At 37.6% G+C, this 17,986-nt stretch overlaps 1 protein-coding gene across 6 annotated transcripts in view; it reads left to right on the top strand.

Annotated features, from left to right (window-relative positions):
- The window catches only part of HIVEP1 (HIVEP zinc finger 1), a 147,717-nt gene that overhangs the window by 49,968 nt on the left and 79,763 nt on the right, over positions 1 to 17,986 (top strand). The window contains exon 1 of one of the 6 annotated variants that reach the window (XM_017526661.2): positions 32 to 1,214. The exons of the other annotated variants lie outside the window; for them this stretch is intronic. Coding sequence (XP_017382150.1) covers positions 1,208 to 1,214 — 7 coding nt within the window. The 5' untranslated portion in view covers positions 32 to 1,207. Of the gene's footprint in view, positions 1 to 31; positions 1,215 to 17,986 lie in introns of those variants that run through there. 6 annotated transcript variants of the gene reach the window in all.

Raw genomic sequence — 17,986 nt, 5'->3', positions numbered from 1 at the left:
ATGCATATATATATATGTATGTATGTATATAAATATATGTGTATAAATGTGTTTAATGTTCTAATTATTCTTGTATTGTTTTCCATGTAAACATAACTGTTTTGGATTTCAGTTTATTTTTTCTTGAGAGAATACATGTTTTGGAGGATATTAAACCCACCGCATTTATATTGTTCACTGGTAATATCTTGTTCCAAGCTATTTCAATTGGAATTCTTATTATTAGACCATCACATGATTATAAACCACTCACAGAATTTGATACTTTGGTGCATCCCATGGATTAAAACATACTTTAAAATCTGACATCTATATTTAAATAGTTATTGTAATCATGATTTTGTTAATGGAGATTTATATCTGTTTTCCAATCTCTGTAGCCATGTGAAGTGTAAACTAGCCATTATATTTGCTTCTTTAAATATGTATCTGGGAAATACAACTTCAGACAATTACAATATAAACTAAACCTGGTAACAATTGAATAATGAATGATAATCTATTCAGCTTTTCCCTCCTATAGTATTATTAATAGATAGTTGGCTATTTGGTTTAAAAGTAAAAATATTTTTAAAACCTTGACTTTTCTAAATAAAGGAGACTCTACAGAAGAAACAGTGCATATTAAGTACTGATTGTTTCTTGGTCGTCATAATGGATGGCCTCTCTCTCTCTGTCGTTTTTAAGAAAGGCAAATTACAGGATAGGTAATGTCTTAAAGGATTCTTATCTCAAAAACTAGGATGCCCAGATCTAAAGGGGGCTTGCTGAGATACTGGGTTGGTAAATAAAGCTCAGCAAATCATAATCATCTTTGGATTCTCAGTCATGTTATGTAAGTGGTCATACAGATGGATTTTTAACTCTGATTTTCCTAAGTTGCTTTCCTATCCATTAAACGGTTGGGAAGGTGCTGTCAGATACAGAATAAGAAGAATGCATGACTGTGACTTTAAGAAGGAAATTAAGTAGGGAGGGAAAATGGGGATGTTGTGACTGCTGACATTTGTGGCCTCCTTTCATTTGCGTAAGAGGTGGACTGGCTTCTCTGTGGCTGCGGTTGCCATGGAGAGGTAGTGGGGGAGGACTTCCAGGAGGCAGCCCATGAGAGAGAGTCTGCCTTAGAGCTGCTCCTAAATGTGACGTGAAGGGGCAGGGAGCTCAGGTGTGCCGCGGCGGCACAGATAATGGGGATGGCCGACCTGTCATGGCTGGTAACGTGACTGTGCACACACCCCGGGTGTGACAGATATGTTTGTGCAAGTGCCTGTGAATTCCCTATGTGAAATGAAAGGATTGTAATGTTGTATGTGTTCCCACCCTTTGATGTGATTTCCTACACTTGATATGATTTGATGAAAAGAGTTTAAACAATTAAACCAAATGTACACTCTGGTTATAAAAAGAAACTGACTAACTTCAATCGGCATGTTTGTGTATAGGTAAATGACATCAATAGCAGGGCAAATAAATTTTTGTGAGACAATACACTCAGAAAAATCTAATATGGTAGATGAAAATATAACCAGAAATGACTGTATTACTACCTGGTATTATTAATATACAGATATTACAGAGTAGTGTAGCTGGCTAATAGAAAAATGAAACAATGAAAGTTAAAAGATTTTTTCTGCATAACGTGTAGAAGAAAAGCACTTGCATGTTTTGTAGGTAAAATGTTTATATCTGAAGAGAGGTTTTGAGAATTTTGATCATTATTAGTATATTTTATTGGAAATACTTTTAAATCAAATAGAAAATTGTTAACGAGTTTGTACTGTAATCATTTTATGGCTTTTGTTGACATAATTGGTAAATTGAATGTGATGACTATATTTGTCTTTTGCTTTCTTGTGGATAACATTGTGGATATTGCCTTTGTTTAAAAATAAATGTGACTGGTAATTTTAACTTAAATGCAAAGCTACTGTTTAAAAAAATTTTCTAAGTAAAAATTTATTTCTCATGAGGAAATCATATCATGTATTAAATTTACCCAATATAAAGAAACTTATTTGACTTCTTTTCTGATGCAATTTGAATGAGAGCCAAATATTAATATTGTTCTATAGTAAAGTCAGAAATGGTTTCGGTGAAATAATACATTGTAAGGTTGTTAGTCATTGACTGCTTAATGCATATTACAACTTATTTAAATAATAACTAGTTGCTAATAATAACTGCTTAATGCATATTACAACTTATTTAAATAATAACTAATTTAAGTTAAATCCGTGAAAACAAATGCCTAATGTTTTCTTTTTAAAAATGCAGTGTCATGTAAAATCTAGGTGATGGTATTACATAGTACCACTGAACAGATTTGTAGAATGTACAAATTTATTATGGCATTTACTTGGAAAGTATTACACTAAGTTAAGGTATTTCAGAAATTTCTTAATAAATATTGGAGATTATATATATAAAACTATTCCTTTAATGATACAGTAATCTTATTTGGCATCCTAAAAACGACTTCTTTTTTTATTTGGAATATTGTATGTTAAGGCTAAATTTCTTTACTTTTTGAGTATGATATTTAAATGCATAAACATTTATGAGTTATTAGGTATAGATATTGATGAAATTAAACATTTCATTATTTTTCTTAATTTTAAAATTAACTCTAAGTTACATTTATTCAACAAGGAAGCGAAAATTGGTTTTCTTTTTTTTCAGTTATTCATGCAAGTCAAAAGGCTACGGGGAATAAAATATTTGAGTATTTGTTAGATAATAATAAGTAATCTTTAATGAGTGCCAACTACCTGCTGAGTGCTACTCCAAACTTACTTGTTTTTTCTGAATCTCATGCAACTTTGTGAGGTAGGTACTATTTTCTAACCCATTTTACAGATGAGGAGACTGAGGTTTGTATTGTAAGGTCATTTGCCCAGTGCCATAGAGATAAGAAAAGGGTAGACCAGGATTTGGACTGAGAGAAGTTTTTAACCCCCACACATTACTGTTTTTTGCGTATTAAAAGTAAAGTATAGTCTGGGCATAGTGGGAAAAGCTTTCTGTTCAGGTGTCCAGGGATGAAATCCCAGCTTTCCATGTCTTAGCTGAGTGACCGAAGTTATACCTCTTCATGCCTTAGTTTTCTCACAGCTACTTACTAGAAGAATACATGTGAGTACTTTTATTCTAGTGCTAAATATGAAGATTCCCCTGTAGTAGTAGTTATTGCTAGCATGTATTATTAATGATTTTAAAATATAATATGTTAATTTAAATTATGTTCTGTTTGGAAACAGTTAATAGAATAAAAGAAATAAAGAGGCTGTGGTTAAAGTAATATTGAATCCTTTTTCAGTTATCGTTAAAGTATTTGTTGATTTCTAGCAGAGTTTCTCAACCTGAGTGCTATTTATGATTTGGCTAATTCTTCATCTTGGGTGCTGCCCTGTGCATCATGGGATATTTGACAGAATCCCTGGCCTGTACCCACAAGATGCCAATTGCAATCTTTCTCCCTCAGTTGTAACCCAAGATGTCTCCAGGCATTGCCAAATGCCTTTTCGGGGGCAAAATCACCCCAACCTAAAAACCACTAGTGGAGTTACATGGCATTGAACAAGGTTGGGATGAGGACATTGGTAGGGAGGGCTAAGATGAAGATGTTCTAAGATACTAGAGGGAGGGAGGAACTGGCTCTTGTTGGCAGGTGTGGCTGCATATGGAACATTGGTTGGAAGGCAGGGAAGGGCAGGAGCAGATGCCATGCAGAGCGCTGCAAAGAGGCAGAGGTCCTGGGAAGAGAAGAGGCTTGGATCTGGGTGGCTGAGGTGGGCAGCTTAGAGAGGTTTTTGAAGGAAAAATGAGAGGACTTGGGGATTGCCTGAGTATTGCACATTTTACAGGACAGAATAAAGAACAGTGGAGATTTTGAGAGTGGTTACTGGGCAGTCTGCAAGACTGACTCTCCAACCAAGAGGAACCTCCTGTGTGCTGGCTTCGCCATGCACAAGATTCACATGTTTTTCTTAGCAGTGGTAGAAATCATTGCATGTCCTGGACCTTCATGAGCATTGCAAACCTTGGGTCTTAAGTCTAGGACTTCCAGGTGACTCCCATATTTAAAACTTCCATGATTTGCCTTGGTTTGAAGATTAGATGTGATCTTGGGAAATGAGAGATCTCAGATTTTGACAAGGAGCATGCCTTGGTATAATATATAATACTCTCTCTTCCTGGATTCTTGCTCTGCTGCTTGCTCCTACCCAGGTTTCTGGCCTTGACTCTGGAGCTTTCTTCTGTAATGCATCTACTTATAAATAATTCATTGGACATCAAATAAATATTTTTTAATTTAATGTGACTCAATGCTGTTGAGTCACAATTTTGGAGTTTACGGATTTCTAGAAGCAGTGCATCCCTATAGTGGGAACAGTGTATATACCGTAAGTTTTGTGAATGATAATGATTAAGTATTCCAGACCCTTTCTGTGGTACAACATTCAGGGAAACCAGATGAAATTTCTTTCTTTCTCAGCGAATAACCTCAGCAGGCTGTTGTTGGGGGCTATTTCAGTAAGGTCATCATAAGAAGAACTTAATGATCATTTGTTAACAGCAGCGGGTAACATCACCACGAGTTGTAATTGCAACTTAAATGATAGTATTATAAGGCACTTTTAGTGTGAATTATTTCAGTAGTCGTGATAAAACCTTTTTTTATTCTTCAAAACTATGTTGGTGAAATTGTATGTATCTGCATGTGTCTGTCTGTGATTTCTGCCATAGTAAAATGGAACTTCAGTTTTGAGCCAGAACTGAGAACTCTTGGTTCTGAGGGCTAGCCTAAGAAAAGACAAAAGAGAAGAGAAGGGAGAGGCTACCTTTCCTGACAGCTTCGTGGAGTTTTCATTTTTTGTGTCTGCCCTCACCCCATACACATGCACATTTCCATTCCCCTTCTGTGGATCAGTTAGATCAGTTATAGGCTGCTGGATTCTCTCTGCAAAAGGAATTTTTCAATTTGGTTTTCCATCCTGACTTTCCAGTGGGCCTTCGTGAAGCAGTCAAGGCATTTTCAGTATGTTCTTTTCCTCCAAGAGATATGAATCCAGCCATATTGAGCACATACAGTGTTTCTAGGGCTGCACGCATACTGTGGGGTTGGCTCTTCTGTCTTCAGGTAGCTGGAACATTTCAGAGGGAAAAGACATTCACACGTAATAGATAATTTAAGGCCCAAATAAGACCTACATCATGGTGGACAAATTGAATACAACTAAATGCCAAATTGTATGAACTAGATAAAGGTCTGTGCAGTGTTTAGGGAGGCAAGAAACTGTTAATTTCCTGGAGTCATTAGGAGGTGTTTCTGAGAGGATTAAAGCATATCATGAAAAACTGGTGGGTTGTAGATAAATGTTGGGGCCTGGGATAGCGGAATAACTATGGCAGATTCTGATCATGGCATTTGATTTTAGAGGGTGATACAGACATGAAACAGGCAGTGTCACATATATACATTTAACACACGAAGAGGTGGGGTGCTGTTGGTGCACTCTAGAATGCTCCCAGTTAGCATCAGGAGAGGGCTTCAAGAGCGTGCGACATTGATGCTCACACATGAACGTTGAGAAGTTGCCAGGTTGGGCAGGATGCCCTGCAGGTGCGCAAGAGAATACAGGGGGTGGCGTAGAGTAGCACCGTACTAACAACTTCATGTTCTGGAGGCAGTCCGCCTGGGTTCAAGCTGGCTCTTCTGACGGGCTCTGCAAATTCATTTCTGTGTGCCACTGTTTGCTCTTCTGGAAAATGGAGGTCAAGGGTGGTCCCCTTCTCTCAGGTAGGTATTTTTTTTGTGGGGTATGTATATGAGGATTGAATGGTTGTTACCATATAATAACTGAAAGGAGCTGTAAGTCCAGTTTTATTTTAGCGTGTTTTCTCTGTGATTTGCCTAACTTGGTTTCTGTGATGCAGTTAGCTTCTGCAAATGGCAGCAGCTGATAAATGATCAGAAAGCTGTTTTTGGTTTGACCGGTTCACATGTAGATGTGAAGTCCTCAGAACAGTGCTCAGCACATAGGAGGCTGTTGCTGTTGGACTTCCCCAGTAGCACCTGAAATGCCAGGTGTGACTGTAAAGAGAATGAGGGCTTCCCAGACAGGTGTATGGGAACATTGGGGAGGTGATTCTCACCAGAAGGAACACCAGGAGCTTGAGGCACCAGTGGGGGAAGGCAAGCTGTGTGCCGTGGGCATGCCTAAAAGGCAGTGTTCTTCATTCAAGAGGAGAATTTTCAAGGGGAGGGATTCTTATCCTGGATCTGAACAGATCTTGTGCTGTCTCCATTGGTTTTAAGAGCTGTGTGCATGTGTGTTGATTTTGTGTTTTGCCGTATATTTTATGTATATCGTAGGAAGTTTAAGAAATAGTCAGTCTTGTTAAGTATGCAGGTAATTGCATGATGGCCATCCCTCGTGTGCTACCATACAGTAACTGAAAAGAGCTTTAAGTCTTAAGTTCAGTTATATTTCCGTGTGTTTTCACCATGATCTGTCTAACTTAGTCTCTGTTGCAGTTAACTTCTTAGGCAAATGGCAGCAGCTGATAAATGATCAGAAAGCTATTTTTGGTTTGACTAGTTCAGATCCATACATATGAAGTTGCAAGCTTAATTACTGTTATTTTTGGCCATAGTCCTTGGAAGTGTTGGACTTAGCCAAGTACTTCTTTTGTGAAAGAAATGACACTTGTTCATTGTTTCAGTTGTGATCATTTCTCAAAGCGTATGAGTTTTTCTGATTGCTTAGATTATGAAGATTTAGATTGGGAATTTTATGCATTATAAATTTTATCATGAATAAATATTTGTTCAGAACCACTTTAAATTTACTAAGGGCCCAATATTATTGTCTTCTCTGCGCTATTTCATCAAGGTAACAATGAAAACAAGTAACTAGAAGACATATGCATGTTTATATATAATGGGATGATGGATATATTTCAAACAAAAACAGACACACTATTTGTGTGTGTGTGTTTATATATATGTTTATATATGTACACACATATACACACACACACTTATATTTATATGCATACACACATACAAAATGTGTGAACTGTTATTTATTTAGGCTAATGACTTTGAACAATAACAGTAGTAATGTGGATTCCAGATAATTTATTTTCCTGAAACATAATTCAGTGTATTTTCATCAGCAGATTTGGTGATATGTTTTCTAAGTGTTAGTCATTGGGAAATCAGTTTAAAGAATGTATCTCTGAATGAGTTGGCTGGTTAGGGTTAGTGTTGGTGTAGGGTTAGGGTTTAAGTTTAATTAAAAAACCAATTTTTAAATTAATGATTAATGATTAGTATTATGGATCGCATAGTTGACTACCTATAAATTTCTGCATTTTTAGTCTTTTTCTATTTTTATTGAAGTATTTCACTTAGTTGTTACTATCATTTACATTTAAAATTATAGCATGGAAAATTAATTGGAAAGTTACATATTTAACCTATTTCTGTGAAACTCTAGAAAACTTGTTAACTTTTCTCATATGAATTCTTGAAAGGAAGTTGACTCTAGCCATTTAGCCATTCATTTTACAGAAATAATAATAAGGACTGTTAAACAATGTAGTTAATTTTAAAGTTTTTGAGCTTGGATTTTTTTTTTAAGGTATATTTTTCTTGTGGTTTTAAAGTGTTAATTCTTCCCTGCTTTTGAGTAGGCACATATGCTGTAGAATGGTTAGGATTTATTGCATTTATCTGATACCAAGCTGGAGATTATTGGGTGCACTGCCTGCTGTGTGTCTAGCTCTGTGCTGAGGACAGTGATGAGCAACTCCTGCCTGTGTACCCAACTCCTGCCTGTCCTCCGTGGACCATGGAGTGCATGGTCCGGGGAAGAACCATTATGATGAAAGGAAGCAACTGCTCCGGTGGGGAAGGGATGGTATTAGGTGATGTGGGGTACAAATCAGTGCCCCCCGCCATGTTGGCTTGAGGAACTGTAAAATGTTAGTGTGTTTGTTGGTTTATTTTTATTGTAATTCTCCAAATGAAGATCGTATCTGTAGTTGATGACTAAAGCTGTTAGATTTTATCTATTGTGTTCATTTTCTTTTCCTCCCCTCCACCACCTACTTATATTTTTCATATCCTTTTTAATTTCTGGTTCTTGCTGGTGAGGGGGGCTGTGCTTTAGAAGAGATGCAAATTTTGAGGAGACTTCTTTTTTTTTTTTTTTTTTTTTTTTTTTTTTTTTAAATTGTCTGAGACAGAGTTTTGCCCTTGTTGCCCAGGCTGGAGTACAATGGTGCAATCTCGACTCACTTCAACCTCTGCCTCCTAGGTTCAAGCGATTCTCCTGCCTCAGATTCCTGAGTAGCTAGGATTACAGGGATGCGCCACCACACCCAGCTAATTTCATATTTTTAATAGAGATGAGGGTTTCACCATGGTGGTCAGGCTGGTCTCGAACTCCTGGCCTCAGGTGATCTGCCCACCTCGGCCTCCGAAAGTGCTGGGATTACAGGCATGAGCCACCACGCCCAGCCTGACTTTAGAATACATTGACTAACACTTTTGACTAAATTAAAGAAATGTAAAGGATAAAGTATCATGTTTTGTAATAGTTGTAATAGTATTCTTGTCAGTTAGTAGATACTAAAATATCCTTAATTTGGAAGGAGGAAGCAGGCATCAAATAAATTGGAAATATGGAATCGTGTATAGCATTTAAGGGAGAATACTTAAAAAAGAATCTGACAGTGTGTGTATATATTCGTGTATGTGCATATATATGTTTGTGAAGATACATGTGTAAATTGTCACACATATATGTACTATGTGTGTTAAGCATATAAGCAAGCAGGCATTTATATACTTTTAGGTAATTGAGACACCCAAGTTTGTTTTTTATTTGACTATCTGTATTTACACACACACACACACACACACAAATACATACCTGTGTATTTAAATTAGTAAATAACATATGTTTAATATGAGTAATACATGAACTTAACTAGTACAGAAGTATATACAATAAAAAAAAATTGGTGTTTTCTTCCTTTACTTGCCTCTACTCTTTATCCTCATTATCAGCCATATCAATTTTTTGTCACTTTCCCCAGAAACACAGCTATGCCAGCATTATTCTTTAAAACGTGCACACATACACAAAAATTGACTTATATAATGTACAAAGTCATTAATCGTTAACATGGGATATATTTTGAGAAATGTGTTGTTAGGTGATTGCCTCATTGGTCACTGGGCAAACATCATAGGGTGTACTTACACAAGCCTTTATGGTACAGCCCACTACACACATGGCCTGTATGGTAGAGCCTATTGCTCCTAGGCTACAAACCTGCACAGCATGTTCCTGTACTGAGTACTGTAGGCAGTTACAGCACAGTGGTATTTATGTATCTAAACAGGGTACAGTAAGAATATAGTATGAGGCTGAGGCAGGAGAATTGCCTGAACCCAGGAGGCGGAGGTTGCAGTGAGCCGAGATTGCACCATTGCACTCCAGCCTGGGTAACAAGAGCGAAACTCCGACTCAAAAAAAAAAAAAAAAATAGATAAAAAATCCATACAACCTCTGTAGGAGACTTACCATGAATAGAGCTGGAAGTTTCTCTGGGTTGAGTCAGTGAGTGGGTGGTGAGTGGATGGGAAGGCCTAGGACATTACTGCACACTACTGTAGACTTTATAAATGCTCTATACTTAGGACATACTCAATTTTTTAAAAAAAAATTTGTTAGTAATAAATTAACCATATCTTCCTGTAACTTTTTTACTTTATAAACTTTTAATTTTTGACTTTTTGACTCTTCTGTGATAACATTTAGCTTAAAACAAACACATTGTATAGATGTACAAAAATATTTTATTATATTCTTATTCTATAAGTTTTTTTTTCTATTTTTAGATTGTTTTTCTTCTTTTCTTTTTTCTTGTTTTTTACTTTTATAATTTTCTTGTCGAGAACTAAGATACACACACATTAGCCTAGCCCTGCACGGAGGCAGTCTCATCAATATCACTGTCTTCCGTCTCTACATCTTGTCCCACGAAAGGTCTTCAGGGGCAGAGCTGTCATCTCGCATGAGAACAGTGCTTCTTCTGGAATCCCTCCTGTAGGATCTGCCTGAGGCTGTTTTACTGTTAACTTAAAAAAAAAAAATAAGTAGAAGGAGTACAATCTGAAATAATAAAAGTATAGTAATACATAAACCAGTCACACAGTCATTTACTGTCATTATCAAGCATTGCATAGTTGCATGTGCTGTACTTGTATGTGACTGACAGTGGAGTAGGTTTGTTTACACCAGCATCACCACAAATGCGTGAAGAATGTATTGCATTATGAGAGTAGAAGGCCCAGATGTCTCTAGGCAATAAGGATTTTTCAGCCGGGCATGGTGGCTCATGCCTGTGATACCAGAATTTTGGGAGGCCAAGGTGGGCAGATGATTTAGGGCCAGGAGTTCGAGACCAGCGTGGCCAACATGGTGCAGCCTTGTCTCTACTAAAATACTATTTCAACTCCTTTATAATCTTAGGGGACCACCATTGTACATTCAGTCTGTTGTTAACTGAAATGTCATTATGGGAGTGCATGACTGGATACTAATATGAAACTTTGTTACTTAAAAAATTTAGGGTCTTCATACCCTAAAAAGTCATTACGCAAATTTCTGCAATTTGAACTTAAATTGGAAGTAAAAGTCATACCAGTAGGAAAATACTTGCTAGTAACCTGACCATTTATAAAATTTGGCTCCACTCAGCCACCTGCATGATTTTAGATTACCATTTATTCCCATCTATCTGGTCAGTTTCTTTGTCAGTTTCTTGCTAATTTTTAATTTTCTCACTCATAATAATTTTATTTACATAGTGTGCATTTGAAATAGAATGAAAACAAAACACTCCCAATTTTCTCTAGTGACCAAACACAATAAAACACAAACCAGGATCTATTAAAGTAAATAAGAACTCGAGACTCTGAATTACAAATCAGAATCAGTAGGTCCTGACTTGATCAGTTTATAGTGTTCTGTTCTAGCATTCTTTTGAAGCATCTCTCTTGGAATAAACCCCCACCCCTTAGTCTCACGTTCCAAATTCATTGTTATGTGCACACATTGACTTCTCATCCCTAATAGACCATTTCTGATTCTTCATTCGTTCATGTAGGAGTTAAGCTATTGATTCCAGACACTTCCTTGGTTATGTGATCAATCATCAATCATGCAAGCGACTGGACATACAGCGCTGAAAGCGAGTCACCTCCTTGACAGTAAGGGGCTGGCATTGCTGTCCCTCCAGCCCCCCAGCTGGAGCCCTCTGTACCTTGTGAGACTCTGCTCACTGTCCTGACACTAACTCTTCACCACTCTCCTCTCACCTTGCGTATTTACTTTCTGCCTCGCACCAATGTTCCCCAAATACTGTCTGCCTTTTCCTATTTTTACCCTTCTTCATGTGTTTTCCTCACAGAAGTGTTTCCTGTCAGTCCTCACATTTTGCCAATATTTAACAGGTTGAAAGAGAACAAATTATTAACTTTTTAAGAAGCACTTTAAACAAAGAAGGTGCTTTCAGTTTTTCAAAACGTTTTCATAGCTGATAACATACTTGCTGTTTGTTGTGTGTGTTAGAAAATAGATTGGAAGCACACCATCTATTTTATTTCAGTTGGTGTTATTAATAATTAACCATTTCTGTCCAGTGTTCTAAGGCTTTTGAGAAGTAATGTGAAATAATATTACTAAGATTTGGGGTTGTATGAGTTCATTATTTATGGGATGGCCTTGGGCTTAGGGCATTTTTAGATGAGTTAATTTTTTGTAATCTCTTTTATTTATACACATACTGTAAATACTTTAATTCATTGTTGCTGTTGTTGTTTTTTGCTTTGAACAATTATCTTTTAAAGGACTAAAGAAAAAGATACAGTCTTATATTTGCCTTCCATCTTTTTCTTCTTATAAATCTGGATTTGGCAGTTTTTTTTTAATAAAGAACAGAATAGTAAATATTACAGATTTTGTGGGCCTCATAGTCTGCAGTCTTTGTCATATATTCTTCTTGTTCTTGTTTTTGTTTGTTTGTTTGTTTTTGTTTTTTTCAATTAAATAATGCATGGGCACTACAGAAACAGTGACAGGCTGGAGTCGGCCTGTGGACCATGGTGCTCTGTCCCCTGCTATGGTGCTTATTCCCATCTGTTGTCATTTCTCATCAGCCTGAATCAGCCCCTTTTAGCATTGCTTATCATATTGGCAAGACATTTTCTCAACTTTTTTTCTGAAAATATCATCACTTTGCTTTACTTTCAGAGGGTAATTTGGCTATATATAGAATTCTCGTTAGACATTTTTAAATCCTGTTGCCTCGCTGCTTCCTTCTCCTCTTCCCCTCTCCAACTTTGTGCCCCTCCCTTTCCTCATCTCCATTGCTATTTTAATCTGCTGGTTTGCTATGACATGTCTATGTGTAATATATCCTTCAGAGTCATCTTCCCTGGGTTCACTGAGCCTCCTGGATCTACAGGCTGATGTTTTCTGTCAAGTTTGGGGAAAATTCTTCTATTCCATTTTTCCAGCTCTCTCTTCTGGGGCTTTCATTACATCTATGTTAGATTACTTGATATGATTCTGCAGTTTGTTCATTTTTTCCGGGCTTTTCACTCTATGCTTTGCTTGGACAATTTCTGTTGACCTGTTTTCAAGTTCATGAGTCCTTTCCTAATAGCGGTGCCCTGTCTGCTGCTATTCTCATCCAGTGAATTTTTATTTCAGCTGTTGTGCTCTTCTGTTCTAGTATTTCCATTCTTTTTAGAGTTTCTATATCTCCTCTGGAATTCTTCTACTCTTCATTCGTCCTTTACTATACCCATCTTTTTTCTGTAAATTATTTCCCATATAATATGATTATTTTACATTCCTTGTCTGCTGATTACAACATCTTTGTCTAGTGTAGGTCTTATTCTTTTTATTGCCTTCTCCGTATGTCGCATTTTTGTGATTTGCATGCCTAGTAATTTTTAATGATACAGAGAACAATGTAGATATGTTTTAGAGGCCCTGTATTGTCATCTTCATCTGAAGATTATCATGTGTTTTCTAAATTACTATCAGATTATTTTATGGACTGGTGGAGGTTTGTTTTGAGGCTTTTTAGGATAGGTCTGTTGATTTGCCTGTAGTCAGAAGTTTCAGTGGAAACAGAAGATGTTTGCTTGGCTACTGTATGTTGGCAGGACTTGAGTTCCTAGCTCCTTGTCCCCCATGTTGAGTCACTGCTGATATTTTGCTCAGTTCTTCCAGTCTTCCTTTGGGTAGGTTTCCTTTGGGTTCCTTATCTTCTACAAAAGCAGTTGAAAAGACAGCCAAGGATTTGAAGGTTTGTTCGTAGATTCTAGACACCCTCCCCTGAGTCTCCCTCTTTTCTGGGATTTCCTCTCACCATACCTACCTTCCCTGAATTTCCAGCTGCCCGGACTCCGTCTCTGTGCCCTCCAGCTCAGTAATACTGCTTCCTGCCTCACTGTGCCTAGGGGACTTGGGATTGCTCTGGGGGAAAGACCATTTAAATGTGATCTCACCTCCTTGGCATGTCAGCCTTTAGGAGTCAACACATCTAGTTTCTGCCAGCTGTTGGTCACTTTCCAGCACGTTAATTAAAAAAAAAAATACATATTTTGTCTGCATTTTTATTGTTATTAGGAGGAGGGTTATTCTACCATTACCAGAACCCTGAGTCCTAAGTGAGTAGATACTAAATTCCTAGGAAAACTTTACCATCTAGATTTTCATCATATGGAAGGATTAAGACTCTCTGGGAAGCCTCCTGAGCTGGCAGGCGGAAGAATAAGATGGTGCTGGGATGCTTTTGGTTTTTGAATTGGGCTCCCTTGGTTGGCTGGCCGTGTTTGTAGGTGAGTTGGTGAGAGGTCCCTGCACCAGACACTCTCCACCTGCAGGAACAGAAGTACATTGATTGGAGTAAGTGTGCGCCAGCAGAGCTGTACTTCACTGTTCTTTATTCCTTTTGCATTTGTAGAAATTGCATTGTTTACTGTTATAGGCACTTATATACTAATACATTTTATTTGTTTAAAATATTTTCATCTCCACTAGAGCCTAGGTTCTAGAGAGGGGGATACTGCCTCACTCAAAGCTTGGCACATGGTCGATTCTAAGGATGAAGTGAGTGTCCTATGCCAAGCACAATGCCTGATGCACTGATATCAGTGGCGTTTTCTTTCCTGTCTACTGTCTTCCACTTTGTGAGTGTTGTTAAAATAATTGGATTGGTAAATTAAGAAAAGGAAAGATGATATGTTTCAATTGCCTACTTTTTAAACTTATTTTTCCATATGGCAAAATAAGAATAGTGTGTACTAATAAGAGCTATATTGTTACATTATTTGGGGAGAAATTTGACAACTAAAAAAATAAAAATGAGCAGAAACGTTAGTGTTCAGTAGCACCATCAAAATGTACTTTTCATTCCTCATTCACAGTGCAAGAATAGTGATAGGGTAGTGTATCAGAGGTTCTTGACCTGGGTTTAGGGGTCTCCGTAGATTGCTGTAGTCCTTAATTGTATGAAAAAGAGAGAGTGTGTGTGCGTGCGCATGCGTGTGTGTGTGTGTGTCTGTGTGTCTGTGTGTCTGTCTGTCTGTGTCTGTCTCTCTCTTCCTGGGAGAGGCTCTACACTAGTTGTAAGATTTTTTTTATAGAGATCTTTTGAAGTTTTGTTCTTTAAAAACCTACCACTTTTTTAATAGAAAAACTGGTGGATCAGTGTTGGAGCAGGATTATGAAGATGTTTCAATTTATAAAGATAAAAACAATGTATCTGTATTTTCTTCTGTCTTTTTGTTTTTAAAAGTGTGTGTGTATACATACACAAACATGAAAATAACCTGGAAACTGGTGTGGTAACATTAACAGTGGCAAATCGGGATAGTTGAAATACTTACTGCATGTATCATATATTGTTTAAATTTCAAAAACTAAAGTTAAATCTCACTAAGTTAACTAATTCAAACAGCAAAGACAATAAACAAGTGCAATGAAATATATGTCTTTCTCACCTGGTCCCTTTCCTCAGGGCCGTCTGCAGCAGTGACTGTGTATCCTTGCCTGCACGCGCATAGGCACGTAGACACATGCACGACTCACATGGCAGTATACCATGTACGTTGCTCTGCTCCTTGGGTTTTGCTTTTTAAATTTGGTATCTTGAAGGCTTTCTAATCTTCAGATTCTTAAAGGGGAGGCCTTTGACCCCCTGCCCCCACCCCATCAAAAGGAATGAAGAACATTGGATATCATATTTCTAGAAATTGTTTTCTATTCTTTTTGTTACCCTTTCAGCTTTGGTGTGTGTAAACCTGACTCCTAGTGGTAGTTCAGAAATTATTTCCTTTCCTTTGGGCTCAGATTATTTTTAGGGGCAGTGACCTTTTTGAATGCCCACTATGCACTGGCCTTTAGATGGTTCGCCTCACTCATCTTGCACTGTTACATGTCATTTCTTGTTTATTGTTACTAACATGATAACATGTGAATGATACTTTGGTAATCTTTCAATTTTTAAAAAATTTTAGATTGGGCTTTTTTTTAAAAAAAAAAAAATTTGATTATGGAAGTTTTAAAATGGTTACAAAATAGAATAGTGTAATAAACCTCCATTTACCTGTCATTCAGCTTCCGTCATTCGCTGCTGGTAACCAGTCTGGTTGCATTTACCACTCTGCTACTTCCACCCTCCCACATTGCTTCAAAACTAACCTAGGGGATATCATTTCATTCATATGTCTTCATTATATAAACTCTGAAAGATAAGGGATATCTTTTTACATCATCACAATACCTTTTTGAAACAAAATAAGAGTAATTTCCTTAATATGGTCAAATATCCTGTCAGTGTTTGAATTTCTAGTTGTCCCCAGTGTTGTAGTTTTAAAAACATTTTGTTAGAATCAGGGCAAATAAGTTCCACATATTTTATAAGTTGATGTATCTTTTGTGTTCTTTTGATCTGTGGGTATCCTTTCCATTTCTCTTCTTGCTATTTTTGCGGGTTATTTGTGAAACAAACTGAGTTGTTTTCCCTATAGAGCTTTCACCATTGGTCTTTTTTTCAAATGGTCAAATATATAAATATGTTTTATTAAAGAATTTTCACTAACTGCTTTTAAGTTTTTAGGTATTCTTTCAATAGCATCAGATTATATTTGAGTATACGTTTGTTGTGCAGGGTATCTCTGTTTATGGCTTTGACTTGTATGGGTTACTAGTTAAGCACATGTTTGTTGATTTGAAGTATAGTATACTTTTTGAAATAAAAATTCACAAAAAATAATTCAAAATCAGATAAAATTACTTTGAAGACAACTTTGAGAGACAGATGCTGTTTTAGTCTGTTTGTGCTTGCTGTAACAAAATACCTGAGACTGGGTAATTTATAAAGGAACAGAAATTTCCTTTTCACAGTTCTGGGGGCTGGAATTGCAAGATCAGGATGGCAGCACCTGGTGAGGGTCCTCTTGCTGTGTCCTCATGTGGAGGAAGGCAGAAGGTTAAGAGAAGGACAAACCCTGTGTCTTCACATGGCAGAAGAGCAGAAGAAAGTGAACCCACTTCTGAAAGCATAAACCCATCATGAGAATGGAGCCCCCATGACCTAAACACCTCCCAGTCGGCCCTGCCTCCCAGTGCTGTTGCATTGTGGGTTAAGTTTCCAACACATGCATTTTGGAGTGGACAAAAACGTTCAGGCCACAGCAGATACCCATACCTATGCAGTAGGTAGTGAGTGAATGTGTCTGTCAAATTTGTGAATGGTACTGAAGGAAAGAGAATTCTTGTTTCATTTTTAATTAGGATATAGTCAGCTGCTTAACGTTACATGAGAGAGGCCTTTTCAGAGTCTCTGTGATCTGAGCACAGATGACCTAGAGTAAGTTTTCCGTAGAGGTGGATCTTGCTGGAGGGATGATGTATATCAAATAGGAGGCTGGGGCCCTAAACTACAACCACCATAGCCCCAGGAGGAGCCCAGAAACTTCTCTCACTGACAGTTTTCTTCCTAAGTGAATTATCTGAAGCATTGTGAACCAGAGTCACACGAAGTGAGGTCCCAATTATAACTGGATTATGTAACAAAAATTCAGTTTTAAATCTGGGGTTTGGCGCCCAGACCACATTTGCCCTTAGTAACAATGTGTTGTATCAGATTAGGTTTTCCGCCTAGCCTGCAAAAGGTATTTAATTTGCAATGTGCCTGACTTTATTGTCACTGGCAATACAGAGCTCATCCTGTTAACGTAATCCCTGGTGGCAATGCCATTGTGTCCAGAGGGACGCTTTGTTCAGGGTTACATTCAAGACACCAGTTGGGTGCTCTCGTGACATGGGAGCCTGGACAGGAGCTTTGAAGTCCTTGGTGTCCTTGCCAGAAGTTATCTGCACTTGTCGAAGTTCATAGCACATGATGGGAAAGTGAGAGCTTCCTGAAGGAAGGAGCTTCCTCAGGGAATGTGCCAGACTTACAAGGGGTGGGTGGGGCTAGAGCGCCACCAGCTGAAGGCGCCTGCACAGTGGTGATAAATGCAGCAAATGGGGCTGGAAGGTCTTAAGTTTTAGCTGTTCGTTGGGTCTGTAGTAGAAAACAAGTCTCAGAGTATTATTTAGCTAAAACTGACATTTCATTCTGTTGAGAGTTCTAGAAGAAAGGCAATGGCATTCTTCCCTTTCTCATCTTCTATGCCTCTTAGTCTCCCTCTTCTTCCTCAAAAGAAGGTTGGATGGTTATTCTCACATTTTAAATCTTCATCCTCTCCTTTTCCCTTAGAGAACACGGATGTGTTTGTATCTGTAGTAATTTGAGATCACAGAATGTGATGGAGTACCATTTTGATACAGAGGCTATATCTTGCTTGCTGTTGTATTTCCCCCACAGAGAATTACTGATT

This window comes from Cebus imitator, unplaced genomic scaffold, assembly GCF_001604975.1.
Source record: "Cebus imitator isolate Cc_AM_T3 unplaced genomic scaffold, Cebus_imitator-1.0 Scaffold43, whole genome shotgun sequence".
In the NCBI taxonomy this organism is placed as follows: domain Eukaryota; kingdom Metazoa; phylum Chordata; class Mammalia; order Primates; family Cebidae; genus Cebus; species Cebus imitator.
The sequence above is the reverse complement of the archived record's forward strand: the minus strand, read 5'-3'. Positions and strand labels throughout refer to the sequence as shown.